This window comes from Labrus mixtus, chromosome 16 (assembly GCF_963584025.1).
Source record: "Labrus mixtus chromosome 16, fLabMix1.1, whole genome shotgun sequence".
Taxonomy (NCBI): Eukaryota; Metazoa; Chordata; class Actinopteri; order Labriformes; family Labridae; genus Labrus; species Labrus mixtus.
The window spans coordinates 26,095,322-26,122,893 of NC_083627.1; the positions used below are offsets into that span (position 1 = coordinate 26,095,322).

The following is a 27,572-nucleotide window of genomic DNA, read 5'->3' on the forward strand; positions in this document are numbered from 1 at the left end:
CCCCTTACATCCCTGATCAACAAGCCCTTGAAAACAGCCGGTATGTCTGTGCTGGAGACAGGGCTGATCATGTCCCAGTGTCTCTCTATCTAGGCTGTGTGTGTCTGCATTTATTGTTGAGATGACACAACAATGCTGGCATGTGAGCGACTCCATCACAACAGAGATGTCTTTGGTGGGTAACAAGGCATGTAAATGGGCTCTCACTGTATCCCAGTCCGTCTGGAGGGGGCAGAGGGACAAGGAGGAGGCGTTCCTGATGTAAGGAGGAGAGAGCACATGTATGAAACAGTACATTTTGCTCCTGTTATTTCCATCTATATTAAAAAGGAAATAATCTTCAGAAAAGGTAAAGGGGTAATTATGGATTTTAAGTGTCTAAAAATGTAAATTCTGGTTGGCATTTTTTGTTTTGGATTTTGAAAATTTCAAAAAATCAGAGAATCGAAAAAGACCAAGTACTTTGAGTTTTCTGTTGTATCTTTCATCACAAGAAGTACACTGATGTACACAAGTCTTTATTATGTTGGGGGTCTATTACAGATTTCTGAGTGATGGAGCAATGGTTCTCAAAGTTGGGTCTATGGACAAACAAGGGCCCTGTATGGACAACTGTGGCACCAAAGGTGCAGAAGTGGATTTAGCTGTGATGGCCACTCGTAGTTTTTGAGGACTTCCTTTTTTTAATAATTGAGTTTGCAATGCAATCCATATGCAATTTGGCTATAGCCACGCCAAGCATACCTGGTTAGTTACTCTAAACGGTACTTTGGCATTGGCTTCACATTTGAAAACAAGAGGCTAGTCAATCTTCTTTCATAAATACGTTGAGCATCTTACGTATCCTACCAGTTCCCCCTTAAATGACTGATTTCCAAGATTCTGTTCAAATTAAAGCATAACCTCTGAGAAGGCAGCCTCCTAGTCTAATGTTGTCCAATTCAATGGTCATACACTTGAGGACAGTCAGGGGTTACAGGGACATTTTGAGGGTTGGTGCAGCATCATCTGGACAACAAAGCATAAACATAGTGAGTCTTCTTTAAATCCAAGAGGAAACGACTTTCTTGGTACGGTCCAACTCATCACTTGTGCAACATCAGCTGGTTGTCGTAAGTGCTCCCTGAATGATTTTGAATGGTCATAAAAGTTTTGCAAATGATCAGACATGAATTAGGGGTCAGATGAGAACTTTTGCATTCCCTGATTTAAGGGTTTGAAAGAAACAGAGTTCAAACCATCAGATTACAATACATGGTGAAACATAGATCCTCATCCTGTTTATGAAGAGTCCAGAGCTAAAACATTGAATCCACTGTCGAGTTTCCTTCCTCTCTCCTCTCTAATCACGAGCCCTCGGTGTGGCCAGCATGCTGGGCTGCAGTTACACACCGCACACGGTTAAAGCAGCCCTTTAATTAGCAGTGTTGGGCTAAAAAAGGGAGGTTTCTATAAACGCACCACTTTTTGCATCAAGCGAGCAGCATGCACTGAGCAAACAAGCCGGGGAAGCAGCAGCAACCTCCGCTTCTTCTGCTCCTGCTTCTCCTCCTTCTTCTACACTGCTGCAAACACACAACTTGCAGCTTGAAAACGCACTTGTTTCCAAAGCAGACATTTAAAAAAAGAAAAGAAAAAAAGAATGAATTCACTCGCTGTTTGATTTCTGTATGTCTCTGTATGTGTTTGTGAAGAGCGGAGTGAGCTGCGGTGCTGTTATCAGACATGCATGTCAATAAAGAACAGCGCCCAAAGCCGCTAAGGCCAAAAGTAAAGACAGACATGGAGACATATACACAGAGACATCAAGACAAGAGGTGACACAGTGTTATATTGCTACAAATACAAAACACACAAACGACTGCTAACACCGTCAACAGTTAGCCCAAAACGGCAAAAAGCTCAAACACAGCTCAGCGCTGACAGATCTGCAGGAAAAGAGAAAGATTTGACAAACCTGACGAAGCGAGGACACTTCTTCCACCAAAGCACTGATAGCCGGAGTTTGTGTGTGTGTGTGTGTGTGTGTGTGTGTGTGTGTGTGTGTGTGTGTGTGTGTGTGTGTTGAGTGTGTGAGTGTTTGTGTGAGTGGTGTTTTCTCTCGCTCTCTCTCCCCTCTGCCGGAGAGATAGTGCTGATGTTTCCACTTCCTCTTTTCTTCTGCCGTCTGCTGGCTGGCGCGGTGATGCCAGACTCACAGACTGAAGGCTGCAAGAGAGCAGAGGCACTGATTCATAAGTGATATTACATTACGTTGAATTAATGACACGCACATCTATAGTTTGTTAACAAGCTTTTAGGAAACAGAATTAAGTATTTAATTTAAATAATGAAAAAAAAGTCCTTGAAAAAAAAAAAAATGACCTTGTATTTGTGTCTTAGAGCATTTCACTTTGTTGGTCTGCTTTTATCAGCTTTCAATAAGTATGGGACATATTTTACAGTCAATCATAAATTAACGTTTCCTCCAATCAAAAACAGGTGTGCGCATGCTGTCACTCAGCCCCTTATGTGCAACATGAATGCACATCAAGAAGACGCACACTAACACCTTGTGGTAGAATATGAGGACAAAGGTGTTTTACATGTTTATGCTATTATTGTTTTAAGCTATATTTGCCCTCTTGTTATAGAATAGATAAAGCCCCTTTGAAAAAAGTACAATTCATGAGGTAGCCTACATAAATGGGATTTAAAAAAAAGAATAATTGCATTGGTTTGGAAAATGAATATTGGCAAAATTGACAATTTCGCTTGTATCCTATTTTCTCTTTAAACTATTTACATTTCTAAGACAATAGTGTGCAGAGACTCAATATTTTTTGAATACAGGCAGACCTTGGGGGATAAGTATGAAAACTTGCAAATGCTTATTTCTTTCAAATAATGTTTTTGTTGTCTTTCGTGGTACCATGTATTTAATTGTTCCAGCTCCCCTAGTGGCCAGCAGTGTTGCCTACACTGTCTCAACAGATGCAGGGAAGTAAATTTAGGGGATTGGAAATAAATCATATCTGAATAAACAATCAAACATTTGAGGATTTATTTTCTCCCTCCATGTTTGGTGGCACAAATACATAACTGGACTGCCTCCAATATTGCAGCCAGGAGGGGAACACAAACAGGAACAATGCACTCAATAATTCATAGTGTATTGAACACTCTCTGGTCTCCACACACTCACACACACACACACACACACACACACACACACACACACACACACACACACACACACACACACACACACACACACACACACACACACACACACACACACACACACACACAGGACTGTTTGGAGGGTGGGGTTATGACCTTCTGTTACCTTATGTTGGGAATTATTTTGATAAAGCTCTGCAGTGGCTCTATACAACACAGTGCTAAAGTTTTATTGGACTTAATTACACAGGACAGAGTAAAGATCTACAGCACAGTTTAGTGGGTACATGAGGCCACTTCTCTTTAATAGTGTCTTGATTACATATGGCCTTTTAATATTAAACCCAGAGTGTGTATATGTGTTGTAAAAAAAAGAGAGAGAGGAGTGTATAGAGCAGACAGTCCTGCAGCTCGTCCTTGTCTCCGCTCAGCAGGAGCAGCAGGAGAAGGATTAAAGTAGAAGCTCTCTCTGTCTCTGTTCTGGTAAATAATCTGGAATGACACACCCTTACAGAAATCCCAGCATTAAAAAAAACAAATGTAAATGACAGATTGTGTCCTTTCTTAAACTGGTCATTTGAGCACAGACAGAGGATATGGAGGTCTGACCCACAAATAACAGAAAGCATTCATGTTATTGGACTCAGTGTGGTACAGTATCAAGAGTATCAGGGTAGAAGTGATTTGAGGAATCTGCTTAAAACGTCATTTTGATAATGTACAAACTTTAGTCAACTACTGGGCTCTGATATTTTGAGATTTAATGTAGCTGATATTGTGCATGAATTACCAAAAAAATGAAGATGGTCAAACAAAACTTTCCCGTTTGTTCTCATATCTGTATCCTATAAAGCTCCTGTGACAAACTACCAGTTGACATCAACTTAAGCACCTCCTGTAGACAAAGTGGTAGTACCTGTCTCTTTGCAGGTCCTTTTCTGAACATGCATAAGCAGTGTTTTAGTTTTTATTTTAAACCAAAGAAAATTTGCATCCTGCGCTGGTTTAACTGTCAATCATATCACTCATGGAGATTCTTTCCTGCAGAAAATGTAAACAAAGGCTGTTTCTGCAGTGTGCTGTAATCCACTTCGTCTGACACCTACCAAGGCAGGTGTTACAGGCATTCAAAAGAATCATGAAAACATTATCAGTCTTGTTAATCATGGTCTTGTTTGCTTTTATAGATCATAGAGGTGTCAGTAATCATTTCCAGTCTGTTTTCAAACCAGTAAAAAAAGTTACTCACAGTAGCTTTCTCTTGTCTCTCTTATCAGCTTAAGAGCGGTCATGACTCCAACAGAGGGCTCTTAGAAGAGTTAAGCTTTTTTTATCTGAGACAGCAAAGAAGCGGTGGATTGGTTCTAAGCCAGCCCGTATGGTTTAAGAGTAAAAGTGCAGACTCATATTGCAGTAAAATGTGGCTCTGCAGCCAATAAAGTGCAGAGTCACTCTCACAAGGTAATCTTTAGACTGCTGTCTTTTATACTCAGGCTTCAGTTTGTCACTCTTACCTGGTTGTGTAACTCTTGGCTTGTTCATAAAGATGGATTCATCTCGTTTTCTGAACATATGTTCCTCCTCTAACACAATCTGCACAGCAACTTCGGCCTGGCACTTGATCTGACCCGTCCCCTGCCCAACAAGACGGAGTGCTTCAATTAAAAAAAACTCTCTGCTGACCATATTCCCTCCACGTGGCACAGCCTCCCTCTGAGCAGCCTGTGACTGAATCTCATCTGGGAGATTCATTGTTCTACTCAAGAGACAGAAAACACAACATGGGGCAGTTTAAAAAAAAAAGTCAAGCTGAATTATTATTGGTCAAATCTGCAGAGAAAGGAAATAAAATGTGGATAAATAAGCCCCTAATCAGCCTATAAAACGTTGTCGTGGCTGTGTTTTTTTGTCACTCTTTGATGGAGTTGTCACATAAACACATTCACTCCCTGCAGCATTCAAGCTACTCAGAAAGTCTCAGACACAAATCTAAATGAAAATCTAGTTTGCCTTTTACCTGTAGGTCTGCTGTAATTGTGTCTCTATCAGGGTCATTAGGAACAGGGAATATTTGTGGTACATTTCCGCAGGGATTCCTGCTCAAATGGTGCAGGCAGTGAAGGAGAAAAGCACCAGACATCCTCATATGCGGCCTAAAGGGCAAGAAGAAGCTACAGTGGATCTGTTCTGTGCTGCCTGATTTGACAGAATGTTGCTGGTTTCTTAGCACAGTGAGAGAGGATCACACTGCGTTGTCCAAGTTACAGACTGTGAATGATTTTTCGAGAAACACTCTGAAGTCTTGTCAGACTTCTGGGAGGATGACATGAGGAAGGTCAGCCCGGGACTGTGCTATCATTTTTTAATGATCAGAATTCAGTGTGTGAAAGATTAAGCTGTTATCCACATGAAGAAAAAAAACCCTGCTGGTGCTAAATCAACACAAAGATTAATGGCATCAACATTTTTGCAGCCTGAAGCTGGGTAAACAGGGGAGAAAAGAGCCATCTTTATTCTCAAAATGAGGGAACACATTCATTTACATTCTTTCCCCATCCTCTGTGGGTTGTTTTTCTTCAGAGCAAATAAGCATATTCCAACCTCAAATAATTCCAAATATTTACGTACAGTCACGTGCATTCAAACATTCAGGCTTGTGTGGAAAACAAAGTCTAACTGTACTCCACCGTTCTGCGTTTAACACACTCTACAATCAAAGTATCTAAATGCAGCGGGGGTAAAAAAAATGAAAATGTGGTGGGAAATACAATCTCTTAATAACTAACAGTATTAGCTGACATGCTTTCGTATTACAGAACATTATCTCTTACAGCAGCAGGCTCATTTCATATTGCTAGAGATTCATTACCCATGCAACTAATGCTTTTTGACACACATATGCACCGTGGCACACACACTTACTTAAGCAGTCTTTCCATATGACCCTGTACTGTGTGGCTAACGGAGAGGATGTTAATGCGAGCCGTCAGCCCGGGGAGAAGTCATGCACGCTGGATTTACAGTTTGAGGGTTTCAACCTGCAGAGAAAAAGCCTTAAAACGTCTTTAGAGTGCACTCTTTACTCTGCAGAACACACATCACTGCTGTGTAAGTTCTCCTTCATTCCCTGTCTGCTCCTACGCTTTGATCACGTAGTGTACAAGAACAGATACCAGAACGTTCCAAACACTCAGTCTGAGTCCGAGCAGTCGCTGGTTTTGGATGACTTGTGCTTTCGTTTACTTTTCCTCTTCTTTTTCTCTTTCTTCTTTCTGTCCTTCCTCTTCTTCCTTTTCTTGCTGCGATGGTGGTCAGAGGAGGACGAGGAGGAGGAGGAGGAAGAAGAGGAGGAGCTGTCAGAATCAGAGGAGGTGGTGTCCTGAAGTAGCTGCTGCAGCTGCTGGATCCTGGAGAGCAGGAAGGAGAGGAGAATAGGAGCTGGGATTAAAGTAAAGCACATGGCGGAATGACAAACTGATGGATGTCCGGGTTGGCAAGCGACTGAAGTGGCCTCGAGCAAGATGCAGTCTTTGTCCTAATGCTGGCGTTTCCAAATCGTGATGTCTGCCAAGTCCTCATTTGTCTTTATTATTTCAAGTCTAACGAGCAGTGTCTCAGTACCAGTCTGAACTGCAGGTTTTGGAGGATTTTCAGAGCACACTGACTTAATTACAAGGCTGGCCCTTATGTTTTTAAACATTTTGATACATAAATGGTAAATGGACTTGAGCTTGTGTAGCGCTTTTCTAGTCTTCTGACTAGAGAAAAGTCTCAAAAATTGGAACAGGCTTTTGTGCTTAATTTCAAATCAAATTCATATCACCATTTAAAAATGAATGCACAACTGTTTTTTATAATTGACATGCAAATCATGGACAACTTTGACCAGCCAGGATACGATCATAATCAATGAAAAGTTTTGGTCCTTTTTGTGAGGCAAAAACGGAAATAATAATAATAATAATACTACAACTCTAGTTCCTGCCTCCTTAAAATGAGGATTTGTTGTTTTTGTCATTTAAAAAGGCAATTGAAGAGTCCTCAGGTTTTGGACTATTGGGTAACAATTTAAAGACAGGAAATGTGTTGAGTGTTTTTTTTCAAACTTTTTGACATTTACATAATAAATAAGTTGGCACATAAATGAAAATAATGATAAGATATGAGTTATTAGTATCTCTTCTTCACCTAGTCCCTGTCGAGGTCCGAGCAATGGTTAGTCATGAAGAATGTGCAAATTAATAGATAATGAAAGTAATAATTATTTGAAGCCCTACTCAAACTGGTCCCTTTAAAGGAGTTTCATGACGGATTAGTTGCACATTAACACATCTCAGATTCATGAAGAAAGCACCAAACTGCCGAAAGAAATATTAAACAAATTGTCAGAAAAATGTCGGGGGGGGGGAGGTAGTATTCACCTGTGAGGAGTGAGCTGCGACCGAGAGAGAAGATATACAAAAATATACAACTTCTGAAGACACCCAGAATCTGTTAACTATTCAGCCATGAAAGTGTTCCTGAGAGTACCTCGACACGCTCGTGTGAGGAGTCCATCAGGCCTCATTATAGCCGGCTTGATCTCACCAAGCAGAATGATCCTCCTAACACTGGGGATGTCACGCTGCTCCTTGAAGCGCACCTACCTGTCCTCACAGTGAACTCCATCAAAATAGGGCTTGCAGCTAAATATCTAAAATAAATTCATACCTCCGGCTTACTGATTTCAGTTTCCTCAAATGCACATTTGAAAGAAAAACTGTGATCCCATCCAGTAAGGACGGCATTTAGTCATGGACCTTTTTCAGGTGTCACATCTTTAAACTAAAGCCAACTGCTGTAATAACCAGGGAGAACAAGGAGGCACCCCCATCTATAATAGATAACAACATCCTTTAGAAGGACAAACAACATCATCACATCTGCAGAGTACAAATGAAAACTGCAGAATGAGGGAAAAACATTTGGCAAAGCAAAATGGGTTGTTTTGTAAGTGCAGACTAGGTAAGTTGTCAAACTGGAACCTTCAAGAGCCAAAAAGGTTTATGGAAAAAAATGATGCAAGACCTTCTAATTACTTTCTTGTTTCTATTTCTTTAATTTAAAATCAAGCTCCCTTGAAGAGGTTTCACTGTTACGCTTTCCTTTTAAAGACGATATTGAACCTTATGCAGCACAGACACTGAACAGAATCTTCAAAGCGCCACTAGCCTTCAGATAACCTTTTCATAATGAATTAAAAAAAAATCACACACAAAGGCGTGTATGTGATGTTCTGCATCGCCACACACAGCCCGAGTGAGCCTTCATAGTAAGCAAACTTCAGATTCAAACATCCTCGTGTCGATCACCATTTGCAAAAAATACGCCACAGAGAGCCAGCCAGCAACCAGGGGAGAACTTCCAGGTCTTCTGAGATTGTCCCACTACGCTGACTGACAACAGTGGACTCTCAAACTGTCTTTTGTCTGTCCTCACAGTCCATTAGTTACAGAAATCGGACTCTTATTTTGGGAAGTTACAGCAAAGGAAAAAAAACATGCACGCCTCAAAGCTGATCATATTCACCTTGTTTCTTTTTCATTCCTTTTGTTTTCCCGAATGATGTCGTACATTGGGTCTTCATGAGCCTGAAGGGGAATAAAAGGAAGAAAAATGTTTTATTACAAACTATAACGACAGAAATACTTCTCTCCTTATGATCGCAGTTGATTTTATTCACATCAGATGGAGCAGATTATCCCAACTCGACACATTCTGAGCATTTTACTTATTCAAGTGTCAGCATGTTTTGAAAAACGTGCCTGTTACAATACAAGTCAGGAAAATATGATACAGATGCATTTATGGTAATCACTGCAGAGGCTGTATGTGCCTGCAGTCGGTCTTGTTCCATTACAGACACACAGTAACAGGCAGTGTGAAGAAGTCTGCTGCCCACATGGTCCTCAGTGTGTAGACTAAATGTCTGTTGACCTCAGCCCTGGTCTGTGTTATAACTCCTCTAACAACCCAACCCAACATTATTTAACTGTAGACTATTATACGACTCCCTGTCTAAATAACTATGTGTGGGCTCATTTTGGTCTAAGCAGTTCACAAACTCACCACCCTGAACTGTTCCAGTTTCTGGTTGCCTTTGATGAAGAAGGGACACTCCTTGTCTCCCGTCCTGTGGCCATAGCGTTTACACCTCCAACCTGCAGACGAAACATCAAGGGGGTGGGTTTATATCTGCTTTAGAGAACGCCTGTGATGTCATTTATAACGACTGCAGGGCCCTGAATCAATTCTGCAATCTTACCGTGGCAGACATTGTTACAATTCACTTAGTAGACGCTTTTATCCAAAGTGACGTACATCAGAGAGTAAGTACAACACTAATCCAGTCATACACCGCCACCAAAGCAGCGGGAGCAATGCAGGGTTAAGTGTCTTGCCCAAGGACACATCGGACCATCTGGGCGGTTGAAATGCGATGACTCTACCAACTGAGCCACAGCCGCCCACATTGTGATGTCAGCAAATCCAATGTGGGTGTCAATAGATGATATATAACTTAAACACATGTAAATTGTTCCTTGATTAAACTTGTTTAACCACCATGTTTTTACACTTCTTTCCTCTCCAACAGCCCACCTTAACATAAGCATACAGGGCCAAAAAAACACATTCATTTAGGGGAACAATAACAGATCTATTGTTTGTGTTACTTGGAGTCACTCACTCAAACAGCTCTGCTCATGTTAAGATGTGCTGCAATAAAAGCCTCCTGTTGAACGACAGACCTCCTCAATCAAAATCAAATCATCACTTGTGCTTCACTGAAGAGAAGTGAACATGTTGTGTCACAATTCACACTGTTTTAATGTCCTACACTTGAAGTGGCAGCTTTGAAGTTACCATGGATAATGTGTCTTTGTGAAGTGAGACCACTGTTGGTCTTCTTTAAGTAGTTGTGTGCGAAATCATTTACTCAGCCTGGACTTTCATATCCATATCATCCCCTGCAAGTCTCTCTTTTCGTTCAAACATGATGACATATTCAAACATTACTTTAAAGGTTTAAGCAGAGAAAGGAATGCTCATAGTCTGCCAAACCAATGCTAACTTGTGACACGGCCTGTGTGTGTGTGTGTGTGTGTGTGTGTGTGTGTGTGTGTGTCTCTTCTAGCAGCAGGGTGAAGAGGAGTGGGATGAAGGAATGGTCACTGGTTATAAGACAGTCTTTGTTTGACCAAAGAGACAGAAGGTGGTCTTCCACAACACAATAGCCCATCATGTTCGTCATGCCTATGCATAATGGTGGTTTACTCCCACCAACAGTTCTTCAGTGCTGCTTGTACTTCTACATCTGATATCAAACCACAACTATTAGCCTCAAAGATGTATGAGCACAAGTTATGCCTATTCAAGATTGTTTTATTCTCATTGAATAATATATGAGAAATAAATGCAACTGAGGTCCTATAAGAGGTTGTGTGGCATATTATTTTCTAATTGGTAAATGGACTTATAGGACCTCATATAGCGCTTTTCTAGTCTTCCGACTACTCAAACACTTGTTGTTGTATGTTGTATCATCCATCAGAAGTAACTAATCCCATTCATACACCGCCACCAAAGCAGCAGGAGCAATTTGGGGTTAAGTGTCTTGCCCAGTTGAGAGATGACGACTCTTCCAACTGATTTTGAGTTCTAGTGCAAAATATAACATCTCAGACTGTATTCAAAACATTTAAGTCCATAAATGTATTTCATAGTGTTGTAGTACTCAAAATAGACCGGTCTTGTACCACTTTTTGTAGGTCTGGGTTTTGTCTCGTGATCAAAAGCATTTTTCTTGTCTCGGCCCCAAACTGGGCGGACTTAGGATTCTAAATCAAGACTGGTCAGGACTACCAGTGAAAGGCTATTTTCCAAGTCATTACTGTGATTAGAAGGAAATGCATTTGTGGTTTGATTTTTATCCCCTGGTTACGGCCGCCACCTTCAAGGTGTTACAGTCTAAGTGAGTGCAACACCCCCTGCACACAAGTTTAGCATTTTTCAGTGATATTTACTGTCTTGGTCTTGGTCATGACTCGGTCTCGATCCCAAAATGTCTTGATCTTGTCTCGGACCACTCTGGTCTCGGATATGTCTTTGTCTCAGTTAGTGTGATCTTGACTACAAGACTAGTATTTTGCAGATAATATATTTTCAGGTCCTGCAAACAACCAGACATGTAGTGATGTAATGGGGCTTTAACGTTAAACAAATGGATGATTTAGATGGCTCAGGCGGAATAACCAGTGTCAAAATCGAGAAATGTTATATATTCATTATTATTAAAAGGGTTAAAAGACCAATACGATTTACTAAAACTAACAGCAACTCTGATATTCAATCCTCACTTCCCAGATGTGTATAATGATCAAGTTGGCATTACATACTACAGATATGAAGGTAAGAAGCAGAATATATGTCTGTCTCAGTTTGAAATTGCTGTAACTGTACTCACACTGCATCACCTTCACCTCCTTTCCCAGAGGCATCCACAGCCCCCTGGTGGGGGCGTGGGCCAGGAAGCTCCTGGCCTGTTCATTTCCTGGTTCAGCAGGGATACAGTCCTCTGGTTTGTCTTCATGCTCCTGTAAAAACAACAACTGTCACTTGTAGACGTGTCTAGTTCAAAGCAAACCATTTATCTTGAAGCTTGTCAGCACTCCCTAAAATACCACTACTTTAAGTGTGAGTAACATACCTTTATGTATCCAGGTGGAGGTTTCTCATAGCTACACGACAGACAAATAATACTGGCGTTAATAACTGCACAATTACAGAATAATCTCTTTAAAATACAATTAAATAAAAATATAATCAGGTAAATCCAGCTTGAACTGCTTACACATGTTACTTCAGTCAGGTAGAGGGGGATTACTTTCTGTTTTGAGTGAAAAGTTGCTAAATTGCATTTATAATTCATGCACAAGTTTATAGCATGAACAGAAAAGGTTATTTGACTGATATTACTCACAATGTCTCAACGTGTTTAAGTTTCTGGACTTCTTGGTTGAGTTTTTTCGCGTGTGTTTTGAGTTTCTCAAAATCCTCTTTGGATGTCTTGTGTCTCTTGTGCTCTCGTCGCTCCTCCTTCTCTTTTGTTCGCTTTCTGCTCGACATTGTCCTAATATCCACAAACTGAGCCGCCGATAAAACATATATAATGTTGTATTTAAGGCTAATATGTTAACTATTTTCAACACAACGCTCAACGAGCTAACCAGCCGCTAACTAGCAAGCATTTCTCTGTCGCTGCTGCACTTCCTGTGCAGCCGGGTTGGTTTGTTAAAGTCCAGCGCCACCTGCAGGACATGCGCAGTATCACAAGTAATGAGCACTTCAAACTGATTTACAGCTGGCATGTCAGATTACGGGTTTGTTAAATAAGCCACGTCACACAATTGTTTTCTCCAACACCATCCACTATTTAAGCAACAAACTTCTCCTTTCTATTCCCTCTTTTGTTAATACTTAATGACGTAATTTAACTATCTGCAATGCTGTGAGCAACCCTCTAACCTGCTACTGTTGGGGTTCCCCAACAGGGTTGTGAGTTCAGCCGTGCTTTTCGATTTTTACACAGATGATTATCGGTTAGATACACAAAATCAGTACAATGTCGTGTTGAGTGGAGTAACAATAATGTTTAGAGACAAATACAAAGAAAACAGCGGGGATTGTATTTGGTTTACCATCTGATGCAGACAAAGCCCCTATTTGTTATTAATTATGAAAAAATGTAGCAAGTGTCATCTTATAAATATTTGGGTGAAATGATCATCTGTTATCCTGGAAAGACCACATCAAATACATCAGGAGAAAGGCAGAACAAAGAATTGATTTCCTCTGCAGACTGAGGTCTTTTGGGGCGAGCAGACACATTTTCTTGTTTTGTATTTTACTTGTGATTCTCAGTGTTGTACAGTACTCTAACAACGTGTGGTACATGTGTCTGTCCAGTAACTTAAGTTTGTAGGCCAACCACTCCAGAGACTGATCAGCCTACTATAAAAAAAGAACAAAATATAAGAATAAACAGCTTGTTTTCACAGACTTTGAAGTTTTTATTGATAAGAGTCAAGGTGTATTTTGAAAACAAGTGTGAGGTATTTCAGGATTTAATCACATACAGTACAGTGAATAGCTAATGGATTAATCTAAAGTATTCAAGCAGTACAAAATGCCGTTGATATATTTAAACTCCTGCTCTTAACAAAAAGATGAAAAGAGTAACCTTACAAAAAGCATTTAAAGAAAACATGAAAAAGAGTAAAGTCTTGACAACATTAAGTCAGTGAGGTTTTAGGCAGATGTGCCTGATTCATGTAAACAAAAACTGATAATTACAAATATCTTCACAGGTGGCAGTGCACAGCTTCAAAAGAAATGTATGAACATACACAAAATGCCAAAGTGGTGACAGCACATGTCCACTTGTCATGTTAAATCAGTACTAAATTTAACATCAAGTAGTGTGAACAATTGTATAAACCTACTGTAAAGAAATGCATATTTAACTTAAGTAGAGAAGGATGTTGGTGTGTAAACAAGCCTCTCGTGCCACAAACACAATGACAGAACAAAGTTTGGTTTTCTTCTGAGTTTTAGCCATTTGATAAAAAAAATGGATAATTTCCTTATTCAAACATTCAACTCAAAATAGCCCCCCAAGTTTAGAAAATACAAGAGGCCTGTGCTTAAGAAGACACAACGAAGCACTCTCCTCTCATTGGCTCAATAAACGAGGCAGTAGTTGATATTACCAGCTCGGCGCTCCCAGTTGTTGCATTCAGGATACCAGGAGTGCCATTCCAAACAGCCCAGCAATAGTCATGTTGGTGGGCAAACTGCAACCCTTCCTACATCGGCTCGGAAACCCAAGTAACTTTCTCCAGTTCCCCTTTAACCCTTTGCGTAAAAAAGGATACAACACGGGTCTGAGCCCTTGTTTTTTTTACAAGAATGCATAAAGACAAGGTGTATTTAAGAGCATTTCAAAGTGAGGAGAGAAAATCTTTCAAGCCCCCCTTCTTGCCCCCCTGGTTGTTGTCCCGCAGGAGTATCTTGCTGAGACGCTGGACGACCCAGTTTTTAGGTTTAGAAGCCGGTTTAGAGGATGAGGAGCCTGAGCCTGAAGTGCTGGAGGAGATGGAGGACCTGGAGGGAGAGAGTGTTGGGGTTGCAGGAAAAAGAAAGATAAAAGTTTAGAAAGATGAAGAGTTAGATTATACAGAGGAGTTACATGATATTTTGTTGGTTGGCAGAAATGTTAAAAGAGTGTTGACAACAACTACACTATCAGATGAGTATGGATACAGGCATGTAATACCTGAGTCCCAGTTCACTTTATGCTGAATAAATGGAAACGTATTCATGCTAACATGCCTGACACATCATCCTCCTCGATGTCTGTGACACCGCCCAAATTTAGTCGAGGAAAGTTACATCTTAAATTTTAGCTCAGGGAATATAAATAGAAGCTACCTCAAAATAACTCACCTTGGTGTATGAGCGGGTGTCTTGTCTTTGGGAGTCTTGGGTGTGTTCATGTTGCCTCTGCTGGTTGACTGAGGGGTCTTGTATTTGCCCGTGCTCCCCGGTGTGCTGTGGGTCTTGGCGAAGTTAGCGATGAACTCCCTGTTCGTTCCTCTGTGTCTGGATGTTGTGTTGCAAGTGTGGCAGGTGGCCATCTGGGACAAGAAGAGGAACATATTCATTAATATTGCATGGCCTGCTTCTATAACTCTCTCATACATAAAAAGGTTTCCAGGTAAAGCATACAAGATATCTGCATGTGGATTTTTGATTCGACAGGTTATCTACAAGGCTTTTTAAAAACTTTCTTTCCAATCTATCATCCAAAAAATGTAAATCTGAGCTGGGGGAGGTTTATAATCTTTCATTAAAGTCAGGGTAAAGCAATAAAAAATATGTGTTATAAGTTTGGTATACAACAGAAGACTGTCTTATTAACCACCAGGCTACATTTCAGTAATGAAAAAAAATCTTTGAGTATCTAAAAGAAAGTTTCAGGTGCAGACACCTCGACCAAAGACCCGCCTCTCTTGACTGTCAAAAACTGTAGATTAAAACCTTCAAATTCAATCATCCTCAGAAGATGCACTTGTGGACTGAAGACGTAGCTACCAGGCAAAACTGCAGACATCTTTTAGAAATTTGCAGGGTAGAAAAACTGAGATGCTTAAGTGCTCAGTGCTTTTGTATTATTGTAAGGATTATGATAAGGACCCCTGTATGTCATTGAGCCTTCCATCTACCCTCACTTAAAAAAAAAACCCTGAACTTAAATGTGATGAAAACATTTCTAAAGGTCTAAATCCACTTTTCAGTCAAATGTAGTTTTCAGTTACCTTTTCCCCTAATATATTGTATATATTGTATATAGCATGTATAGTAGTGTTTAGAGGCCGATTTGTGTTTTTGCTTTACACAGACTTTAAACACAGTGGAGACACAGCTGTCAGTTGTTCTCTGGGGCACACAGGAGTTTGTTTGGACTAAGTCTGCACATTGATTCACCCATGGGACACAGAGGAGTATTAGACCCAGATGAGAGAAGCAAATGGTCTGTAATGAGACATGCCCATATGCCCAGGGTGACGCACTCCTGTCTATTGCCCTGTATCACAGCTGAGGAAAAGTTCACAAAGTTGTCCAGTATCATTCCAATAAGTGACAGATGATTTGTTAGCAGCTGAGGCTCCTCCCATTCGCCCTGTGAAAGAGCCCTGAGAGTATCTTCCCTTTGAATGTTTGTAAATATGAAAATAAATAGTTGGAAACATTGAGTTAGCCTATTGGGAGGTCAAGTTTATTCTGTTGTTGTTCAGTTATTTTGTTAACACTTTACTTTGTGACATATTATAAACGTCATACTGGCAAAGATTACACAACACCCTATATTAGGCAAAGTATGCACACTCGCTAGAGTTACAACACCACCCAACCGCCGTTTCATTGGATCTGCATGATTCAAGACAAAGCTGCCTCGTGTCCAATTAAAAAGTTTAAGTGCATTTTTCTAGGCTGTGAGTTGGAAAAAATGTAGAACATGTATGTCAGAGGCACATGTGGTGTTGTGAAATCATGGGTAAACAATAAAAAATAACTTAATGAAGTGTATTCTAGTGTTTAAAAAAACCCCACAAGACACTATGCTTCATATTAAACAGATGAGAAAAATGACTTTCTGCCTTGTTTTTCACCTAAATCAATTCACAACTAACACAAAACCATCAGCTCAAGTAATGGAAATAATCAGGAGACAATCACATCATCCCACTGAATAGCTGGCCCTTAGCTACAAGGAGCAACTTGTTTATCTGATCTAAGCAGATTAAGGTTACTCTAAAACAGATTTAAACTTTCGGACAGGAGAGTTGGTTAAACTTTCTTTCCCTGGAGAACACTTTTCCTATCAGCAGAAAACACATTAAAAGAGTGATTTAGTGTCGATTAAGTATTCTACCTCTACAGTCCTCCCAGACTTTAGTCATTTAAATCCCATTAAGACTTCCAGAGTTGCACAAGGTTCAAAGCGGCCAGAGCAGAGCACTGCTGCAGAGTTCAGCAAGTCTAACGCGACGTGCTGACAGTCCTAAATGCTGATGAGATGGAAAAACTCACCGACACGAACGTAGCCATTTCAGATTCTGACAGGTGTCTGTCGGCGAGGGTTTGGAGAGTTGGGTTTCGAAAGGACCACGAGTACCACGTTCCTCTTTCTGTCTATGTGTGGAGTGTTTACTACACAGCAGCCTGCATGTCCAGCTTTATACAAGCCCTGCAGCAGACCCACCCATCTGTGCTGAGGGGCGTGGCCTCACAGGAGGACTGACCAATGCCCTGTGGAAAAGGTCGATAAATCTGTGGGACAGACGGACAGCACTCTGCTGCTGCAAACACAAACTGGACTCATGTGGATGCATCCTTGTTTTACTAAAGTCAACTTAAAGTATCAGAAGTGTGAACTTCAACACATAATATCTAAACACAGAAGGTACGGTTAAAAGCTGATGTTTCACGAAAGATTAAAGGACTTTAAACCAGTTTTGATCTGTGTTATTAACAGTTATTTCCTCATGTTGAATAAAGAGGTAAGCAGAAATAGAGGCCACTGTGCAGAATTACTTTTCAACACCCTTAAAGAGATCCCCAAGAACAAACCTATTGGACATGAAAAAGCTGTTTTGACTGAAGGGGGGCTAAGGTTGTTTATTGTCCATATTTCTTGTACTGTTTTAATATCCTTCTTCCCATGTTTGTGCTTACTCTCACCTATTGTTGTGTCATGTTATCTATGAGCTACGAGCTTGTTTTTTTTCTTTACCAGTACTTGAAAATGTAATAAACTAAAAAAGAAAAAACAGTTTTGAGCCATTCATTTTGCAATCAAGAAAACAAGGAGTTCCACCGTCTGGACTTCAATCACTTAGTCAGCGGATAAGGCAGGACCATTTTGTTTTAGTAAAGTTTCTTGTTTCCTATCAGGGATCACATAACTGGGTACTGTTTTTAAACTCCTCGCCTCTATAGCTTCACAACGAAAACAAATCATAACAGCAAAAGCCTTTTCATCCAGTTTATTATCTCTCCTGAACTTAAAATAACCGACACTCTTATAAACGTAATAAAGCCTGAACTGACTGTGATTGCAATCACGGCATTAAAAGAAGCCGTTAACAAGGATCGGAGGATGAGTTATGTTGATGCTCCAGATAGCTGGAACAAAGTGTTTAAACACACTAAAGGGTAAAGAAAGCTGTGGATTATAAAACTGAAGATTAATCATTAAGGAACACGCAGTCTTTGGCCAAAAGAAAATAATAAATATGACACAGACATGGCAAAGGATACTTTACTGTCAACACTTTCCAATAGAGAAGGGCAGATGGAGCGGTGGCCTGCAGTGAGTGCCGCTTGACTTTGAACAAACATAGACAGAAAGAAACACTGATTAATATTTAAATTCATAATTCTAGTTGTCATGAACATCCCCACAAGGACTTAAAAACACAGACTACCTCATAACAGAATACAAAGTTTGTTCATCTTTACTGATGTAGAAGGATCTTTCAATCTATGACACCCTTATTTAAGAGTGTTTGATCTTCACTAAGAAGGATGTTCATCTAAAAGAGAAAATTACTTTGATTTCATTTGATTATAAACAGAAAGTGAAGCTTTTCATTATGTTTTAGTGCCATTTTAGAATGACTGTTTTCCTAATAATATTGTGAATTAGTGGTGGAGACAAAATATCGATTCTGTTTCTGCTGTTCATTTGACATTTTTATTCAGCACAACCTTTTTCATTCTTGTTGCCATTACACATTGTCCTCCAGTACATGATCACCTCATCAAATCTAAACAGACACCGTCTGTGAAGACTCAAACAAAGACTTCTTGTTCCTCGGTTATAATTAGAGCTGCTGTAACACAAACTGTAAGAGATCAGGGAAGTGGTCATGGAGTTCACGGCCTGATTTTCATGCTTTGGGTTCACACTAATATCCAATGAATGAATCACCTCATCAGTGTGTGAAAGAAACAGAAACAGACAGACCGCTGGCTGTGGATGAATGTTTACAGACAGAACGACCTCATTTTGTTCATCCTCTTGTCCTCTGGTTAACCACTAGTGGCCCCACTTTCCCCAACACTGAAACACTGACATGACAGACTCTACGAGAAGAAACCTTTGACCTGAGAAAATATGTGACTTTAAAAGAAGTAGTGGAGACATTTATCAATAAGGAAGTGTCGACAAAATGACACTGACCACTCCAAAACAACACAGTTACTATGAGTGACTCAACTGCTGTTGTAGAGCGTGGTTGAGTCACAATAACCTGAAATTTAATCCCCCCAATCACGTGTACCCATCTAATTTGTGCTAATCCTCAGACATGTAGAGCATACACGTGAAGCAGTGCCACTGAGAGATTTGCTTTCCTCATCTTGGGCTGTTGACCCTGACATCACACAGACAAATACAATGGCCAATAAAGCATATGGTGAGGGCGACGTGTTTTGGGGATCAACACACAGATACAGCATGCTGGAGGAGATATGAGGGATGATTGGGTTTCTGCACAAAATTACATTTCTTTTCTGAAAATTGAGGGTCACCTTATGGTTTGAGAAAGAAGCACGACTTGTGATGAATATGATTAAACTAAACTAAAAAAAAAACAGGAAATATATAGTGAAAAACTAACCTGTCTCTCAAACTTGTTTATTGTATAAAAATAGCCATTTCCCAATGACCACTAGTGAATAAATTATTACATGTAAATAAAATAAAGGAGCCTTGTTGTCAGTCTCTAAACACGTGCGTGGTTTTGTTTAACATACAGACAGTTAGTCACACTTCACCTTGACGCTGTACACCAATGTCACAGCTGTTCTCCAATCCTCTAATTCGTAAAATAAAGAAAGCATGTAATCTACCTGGCAAAAAGCCCACATAAATCCTCTACAATGAACAGATGAGTCAATCTGTGCATGCATGATAAAACTTTAAAGCAGTCAGGGCTTGACAAAATGCCGGCAAATCAGCCCTTAACCCTTTAATCTATGAGCTTAAAGACATGTATCCTATGTTAGTGTTCATGCAAGGGGCTAATACTATGATGATGTAATAAGCAACTCTAAAAGCTGGGTGATGTTGAAGCTTTGTGTGTTCCCAGGTACTGTGGTGTTGGTCTGACTGTTAAAAACAAAAAAGCTCTTCATCAAATTGTCGAATGGGGGAGCGAATTTATAGGCAAGTCTCAATCCAACCTGTCAGACCTTTATTCTTTACAGCTACAGTGTAGGCGAGCTCTTTTCTCCATGACTGTTCTCACCACTTAAATGAGGAGTCTGAGCTTCTCCACTCCGGCTGTCAGTTTGTTGCGCCTTACGGGCAGAACAAAACTCTAGAGAAACACTTTTGTACCTGCAGCTATAGCATTACTTAACAAAGCTAGCATGAGATTATGCACTTTAACCATGTCATGGTCTTTTAAACCTTTGAGGGGTGTCAGTGTAAGGACTCTGCCATGATTTGATGTAAAGAAAAAATAGTTTGAAGGTATCTTTCAGGTCTTTTTAACCTTGAATTTGTTTTGGTATGTGTTGTATGTATCTTTATAAATGCTGAATCCATTAAAGAAACCTTAAACCTGGCATAGATGAGATTTCTCCGTTTGTTGCACTGATTCTGGGAGAAGGGAGGATGCATTCTAAATAGTGAAATTGCACACACAGGCAGACACACAAACACACTCAGACACACATAAATCAATCTTGCAAATGGAGCCTTGGTTTATTAATAGCCCATGCTCCATAAATACCTCCCTTCCTGTCTTCCTCTGTGGTACCACAGGTCAGGCCGGGTTGATTAACTTGACCTCTGCAGTACGATACCACCCAAGAGGAGGAAGATGAGTCGAGTAACAGGATGAGTGACACTGTTAGGGTTCTATAAGAGGCTTTTAACTGAATAAAGGGTGACAGAACGTTTCTGGATAGTGTGACAGAGTTTCCAAAAATGTCTGTGTGCGCATGCAGTCATACGCTCAAGTATCTGCGTGCACCGTGTGTAAAAGTCATTGGAGAAGACATCAATACAACACAAAGCACTAGAGCAGTCAAGGGATCGATACGAGCCAAGCTGTGATGGTGCAGGCAGCCACTTAGTCACTCTGTCTGGAGGCAGGCTGCTCGCTAAATACACAGAGATACACGATCTGAAGCCACAGCTGCAGCAGGCTGCCATTTAAGAAAGATGTCATATCTGTTTCTTTATTTGCTCTCTGTCTCTTTTTGTGCTCATAAATGTCACATTTCACGCCACATCACTCCAGCACGTCTGAATCCAAACAACCCAAAGCAAAGGCTGGAGGATGTGATGATGTATCCTCAACAGGAACGTTTTATACAGCAGGCTTAATGAGTTTTAAAAAAAGTTATTCTTGGTGCTGAGGGGTTATGTGCTTCAGTAAATTATGAATGAGGTTTTAAATCTTAATGAACCTCTGGAACCAATTAAATTTTAAGTTATTCAAATGAAATATAAACTGTGAGAACAAATACTTCTTGAAATACTGCAGACGTAATCTGTGGAAGATCAAAGTCTGCAGCTTATTGGCCTTCTTTATTTTTGCACATACATTTAAAATGCAAAATCAAATCTTTCCTTTGGCTAAACTAAAAAAACAAAACAAGTCATAAATTAAGTCTCATCCTAACGCTGTAGTTAACATCTGCATGTTAGTCTGATCAGGTTTAACTGTCTGCAGTTTAACTTCTAAAATACCTCTAAGCCATCAAGTCCCCGATTAGAACTATCTTTCAACAAAGTATTTGAACCGGGAGGGTAGCACTTTTCACATTTTTGTGTCAGTGTAAGCTACTGATTATTGCTCTGAAATGAAATGCTCATTATTAAGATTTCACAGTGAAGCATCATTAATTAGTGTAATAGCTTAATAAAAACAGTTTGCTATGTTAAAGGTTATTGAAGTTGTGACACAGTTGTTTAAATTATTATTTTCTTTGCCTTTTTTCATATTTGGCTATAAGCTGTGGTGCATGCTAAATATTGATATGCAAATGGGTGCTAAAGGGCGCTTTTTGCATTTATTTAAATGTATAAGTGAAATGAAGATGTGTGCGCCCACAGCCAGCTGCATAATGTTTTATATTTAAAACCAGGCATGTATTTTACTTTATATATGTGAATGTGTTTCTGTGCATACACACAGTTTCAAGTTGTTGATAGAGCTGCTGTGCTCCATTATAAAGGATAACTCATAGCATACATGTGACTTTATAACAGCTACGTGAGGAATGTGATGCATGCCCATGTACTGACAAGATCAATTACACAAGTGATAAAGGCACATACATGCTGAAGAGGATTCAAAGCTGAACAGTGGCAGATTCAACCTGTGCCAACACAGCCCACAGCAAGGGTTTGCCAAGTTCCAGAGTGGCTTTTAATAGTGGTGAGGAGAGGAATTAAAGAAAGGCACGGGGGATAATTAAGAGATGACACAATGTTATGATGCAGCATCAGGTTCACTGTTTATGGGGTTTATGTTGCATGAAGGTATGAAGAAGAAACTGCATATGATTATATACCACCTGAAACAAATAAGCATGCTTACGTTTCTTTTTTGGATTTTTTTTGGATAAATAATGTGGATATTTTAAAACCAATAAAACTGTTTAAAAACTGTAGACATGTCAGTTTTCCTATGTGTTGGGAGGTTTCTCGAGAGGCTGTCCCTCACTGCTGAGGCTGGTATTGACCTGCTGTGACTGCTGCTGCTGCTACTGTACGGGTGTGTTACTATGCTTAAAATACTCCAGTACGCACTTTGTTACATTCATATACACGTGAGACATGAGTGAGTGTTTCCAAGTCCCCACAGGTCCCCTTTGTTTTTTTTATCTATAGCCCTCAAGGCCACCGCTACTGTTGCTGTTTCAGATTCCCTCCCAAACACAATCCCCTCTTGTCATTCTGTCACTCACTGCTCACCCACGAGGTGTCACAACCCTCTGTGGAGCTTTCTCCCTGTACTCGTGGAGTAAACAGGCACAGCATCATCCAGACATGGCTGTCTTATGTTTCCTGTCATCTCCTCAAGAGGCCGGGGACATAAATCCAAAAGAAAAAAAAGATAAATATGACAGACAGATGTTGGAACCAAAGGAGAGATGAGGATAAAGCAGGGGCACAAAGGGTGCTGTCAGGTTGATGAGTTGATAGAGAAGAAATGAAAGAGGGATTAGAAAGTGAAAGAAAAAAAAACAGAAGAATAGGGGAGGAGATGATGAGAAGATGAGTGGTGGTCAGGAGGGTAAGAAAAAGCGGTGACATAAATCACAATGAGAGGCCGGACTCGCGTTAGGGAGAAATGGCTCTGGTGGGAAAAGGGGAAGATTTGTCAACCTTTTATGTTCTGTCACTTTGTTTTTCAGACCTGATTCATCCTGGATGACAAAAAAAAGTTGTTTTCAGACAATGGCATCGTGACTGAACATTCAGCCGACGTGTCTATTCAACTGTCTCGGTAAAATGGTAAATGGTAATGGACTTGAGCTTATATAGTGCTTTTCTAGTCTTCCAACTACTCAAAGCGCTTTTACACCACATGTCACACCCACCCATTCACACACTGATGGTAGTGATGATCGCTTTGTAGTATCATCCATCAGAAGTAACTAATGCCATTCATACACCGAAGCAGAGGGAGCAATTCAGGGTTAAGTGTCTTGCCCATGGACACATCGGACATGTTGCCCAGCTAGGGATTGAACCCTCGACCTTCCGGTTGAGAGGCGGCAACTCTACCAACTGAGCCACAGCCGCCCGGCTGAAAACAGAAAACACTCACAGTTGTTGTGTTTGGTCAATAAGGAATCTACTGTATTTCCACGAGAGAGACATTTTAAATCATAGACAATAAAGAGATGTATTCAACTTTATGGACTAGAGAGGCTCTCAGTCGGTCAAACATTTAATTAGGATATGTTATTATTTGGTGAATTTACGTGAAACAGACACTAAAGGTAGCCTTCCAAAAGATTCTAACAAAAATGTGCCAAAATCTTGGCCTGTGTCCTCAGACACAATTGGTGTTACGCTGTGAGGTTGGGCGTCTTTTATTAGGCGAAATCAAAGGTGGAAGAGCCTGGACAGAATATCTTTCCTTGTAACAAATAACCGTGCTGGGAGATATAAATATAGGGCTCAAGGAGGGAGAGCAAAGAAAAGAAGACATGGAAGTTTGCACTATCCTTCGCTCCATTTAGGGTCTCTGCCTGTCCTGCAGGCGACAGTCTAACAACTTATTGCCATATCCATAACTGGATAACCCTCTCAGCATGCGTAAACATAGCTGATTTATAAGACCTGAGACACGACTTCACAGAGCTGACGAAAGCACATCATGCACTGGAATCAACATGAAGGGCAGCACATACATACATTCCAAAGGGAGAGAACTGATGGAGGATTTACACCGTGAAGTAGAAGTACTGCACTCGAACATGAGTGTGTGAGTGTGAATATGCAGCTTCTTGTTAGGAGTCCATTTCCCTGAATTCAACACGTTCATTCACTGAGGATAGAACGTGTTCTAAAGCACGAGGATGAAACATGATGGCACATACGGGAACAGATGCAAATTGTTTGAAAGACAACGTTACATATGTCACTAAGTTCTGGTGAAAGCGTCCGACAACACCTCCAGAGAAAAAACCCAGAATTGTTTTGACACTTGGAAAAGCGCTGAGAACACGAGCATGCATGGCTATCTGCGTCTGCAAAAGCTCACACCTTGTTTTGAATAAACGTCTGTCTTAACCTTAATACAAATAGGACTATACATTTTGTTTGGCTGCTTGTATTGATTAGTGCTCCAATAAATCCTCCACTTCCTTCTGTTGGAGCCAAGTGACTAACAGTAAGAAGACGCCGGCCACACTGAAATAAAACGATGAATTTAAAAAAGAATAACAAAAAACAATTTCACGGCACATGTTATCCTGACTATGACCCCATGCTTTCATTCATCAAGAGGAGGCGGATGGCTGCTAATCTCTTTATTCCGGCTCCTGTGCTGAACCTCTCCCCCTGTCAGGGTTGTTGTGTTCTGTTCATCAACGTGAAGCCAGAGAAAACCAGACTGCATTCCTTGCCTTATCTCTCTGCTTCAACACTCAACAGGGTATAGCCTCGCTATCACCCTTCTGATGCCTGTTGAACCTTGAATATAATACAGGCAAGTGACCGTCAAACAGGGGGTAAAAATACCTCTGAGGACAGAATCGGGGTGTAACCAGTAATGAGGAAGTCTCGTGCCGATCCAGCATCAACATTCTCAGATGTCAGGGGAGAGGTGCACAGTCATGGCTTCGGGGTACAACACACAACAACAATATTACAGTCTATGGGGAATGTATCTGCAGTTTTTAAAGTTTACATGAAATCAATAAAGAAAGCAATATTTTAAACTACTATGTCATGCACACATTCTCATCTTTAGGCCAGTATAAAGTGTATTTATAAACTATTGACATACATCTATGAGCTGTACAGAGACTGGCGCCCAGAGCAGTAGGGGTTTAGAGCCTTGCTATGTGTTTAACGGGTAACCCTCAGGTTTCCAAACAAAGTCTTTACAAACTGGTTCTACTGGAACTAGTAGTTACCATATTTGGACAAAAGGGTGGAGCAAGAGACTAGAAGCTGCATTACTTTACGGATGTGTAGTTATCAAAGTTATACGCTATATGGCAAAGGCAAATTCTATATCTGGCTAGTTTGACAGTGTATGACATTGTTTATCAATGACTTACATTTTATTTGTGGTGGTAGCTGACCAAGTAGTTATTGTATCCATCCAACAAATCTAACTGAGTTATTTTGTAAATGTAGCTGCTTCCTTGCTGCTAGCTAGCAACTTGCTAGCACACAGATCATGCGGGAGAGTAAGCGGTGGGTGGAATATTTTAGACTACTACACATCAGCTTCAATTGCTTAAATATTCCATCAAACCCCTTTCTCCCCCTGACTTCCCTATCAGACCCTGGATCTGTCCTCATATATAGAACAGGAAAGTGCACACAACCACTGCTGCATACAAAGTTTTGTTTCAAGATGCAAATTTCTTCTCTTGCAGTCCATTGTTTGACTTCTCCTGTTCAACTTCCTTATCTCTCTGCCTTCCAGCCTCTTGCCGTTTTCCCCTTTTCTGTTTCACTTTCCTGCATTGTACTCCTCTCTCACTACCTTTTATTATTCATCATCCAGCTATCCATCTCTGTCTTCCTCTCTGCCCTGAGAGTCAACAGATGTAAAGTGGGGAGTGGGTTCAGAGTGCCTTGTCGTTGCATACAAAATGACCCAACCGTATTTCAATGAGGCAGCATTTCCACTAGAGCTGCTCTTCATTAGACTGAAGTCAGATCACCAAAAGGGCTCTTCAGGGTTTTTCTCCTATCCCTTCGCTTGGATGCAGGGGGGGCAAATGACCCTTTTGCCACGAGCTCCACCGCTGCCTTCTTTGTTTAAATGAGCTTATCAGTAGAGTGGGTGGCTGCTCTCCAAAATAAGCTTTCCATTTTGTCCCTGCCTGCTGCTATCCATTAAGAGTAGATACAGAGAGCAGCTCTATAACAATTCAGAAGGCTGTGGGAGGGAACAGGGTGAGTGTTGACAAAGCACTGCCTGGCAGCATTACTGCTCTTACAGCATTACTGCTCTTACAGTTAAGCTTAATGGGACCACTGTTCAGACCATAATGATGAGTGGAGCACCATAATGAAACCCGGCACTTTCTGTAGAATGAATACAAATGACTTTATAAATGCAAGAAGCAACAATAGCTGGAAACTATGCATTAAGAGAAAATATAGGCTTTGAAAAGTTATAACAGATTATGATGTGATACGTTTTTGATCACTGCTGATCAAAAACACTCTCGTGTTTGCCTCCTTTAAAGGACAAAGGTCAACTCTTTAACAAAATTGAATTCAAGTAGTCACTGTGACAAAGCAGTTATCTAGCAGTATTATCAACAAATGCCCAAAAGATCAGACTAAAGTCAGTTTATAAAGACCTCTGCTGACACAGTTCAGGTGAGGACAATCTGCTGCAGTGCAGTACAATATATAACCACGGCTGTGGGGATGAGGTGTTTTGTCTTCTCACCAGTACTGAGCAGGACTTTTCGAAACGTTGCAGCAGTTTTTTCTGCATCATGCTGAGTCGTTTGCCCCTGGCCTTCCTGCGCAGGACGCTCTGCACCCGTGCAGATGGGCGCTGCTTTGGCCGCAGTCTCACCCGCTGATGGTCTGGAAGCAGCAACTGGTAACAGTGAGGACACATGGAGGTGCTCTGCACCAGACTGGAGGATTTCTGCTTCAGTTCTGAGGAGATAGAGAGATTATCTGAAAAATGTATCAGCACATCAGCTGTGCTCTCCTGCACAGTGTTCTTATGTTATCTGCGTATTTCTGTTTGTATATACAGGTATTACAAAAATACTCAAGTGAAGTGCTGGATGAGGGTCAGGATAAAAAGTTTGTCGACCATTTTCTAGGTGTCGTATGAAGCAAAGAGTCAAATAATTATATCTTTGAGTGTTTGGATCTTTGTTTTAACTGCTGTGTACAGATTCTCCGCCTCGACACCCCCCAAAGTATTCAACCACGATCATTCTGCTTTTTCTCCTTACAATAAAGTTTTAGAAGGACATGTCAAATATTTTACATGCAATTAAGTTTTTCACATCATGCTCTGAACAACACCAGGTTATTCTCTCAGGGACTGGCGCTAATT

At 40.6% G+C, this 27,572-nt stretch overlaps 3 protein-coding genes across 6 annotated transcripts in view; all 3 read right to left on the reverse strand.

The window, feature by feature from the left end:
• The window catches only part of elmo1 (engulfment and cell motility 1 (ced-12 homolog, C. elegans)), a 100,179-nt gene extending 98,027 nt beyond the window's left edge, over window positions 1–2,152 (reverse strand). Inside the window, exon 1 of one of the 4 annotated variants that reach the window (XM_061060319.1) lies at window positions 1,958–2,152. The gene's annotated coding sequence lies outside the window, so the exon portion shown is untranslated. The remainder of the gene's footprint in view (window positions 1–1,957) is intronic. The other 3 variants (XM_061060317.1, XM_061060321.1, XM_061060320.1) reach the window with 3 other exon arrangements.
• A 3,495-nt stretch (window positions 2,153–5,647) lies between these two features.
• On the reverse strand, window positions 5,648–12,485 carry rp9 (RP9 pre-mRNA splicing factor). Its single transcript, XM_061059856.1, has 6 exons — window positions 12,182–12,485; window positions 11,909–11,939; window positions 11,666–11,795; window positions 9,271–9,362; window positions 8,731–8,792; window positions 5,648–6,569 (listed from the first exon to the last, which is right to left on the reverse strand). The coding sequence occupies exons 1-6, from the start codon at window positions 12,325–12,327 to the stop codon at window positions 6,353–6,355; spliced, it is 678 nt and encodes a 225-aa protein (XP_060915839.1). The 5' UTR covers window positions 12,328–12,485; the 3' UTR covers window positions 5,648–6,352.
• Window positions 12,486–13,247: 762 nt separating this feature from the next.
• On the reverse strand, window positions 13,248–27,231 carry c16h18orf21 (chromosome 16 C18orf21 homolog). The gene is made up of 3 exons (XM_061059530.1): window positions 26,943–27,231; window positions 14,707–14,897; window positions 13,248–14,364 (listed from the first exon to the last, which is right to left on the reverse strand). Exons 1-3 carry the CDS (start codon window positions 27,117–27,119, stop codon window positions 14,202–14,204), a joined length of 531 nt encoding a protein of 176 aa, XP_060915513.1. The 5' UTR covers window positions 27,120–27,231; the 3' UTR covers window positions 13,248–14,201.
• Between the last annotated feature and the right edge of the window lie 341 nt (window positions 27,232–27,572).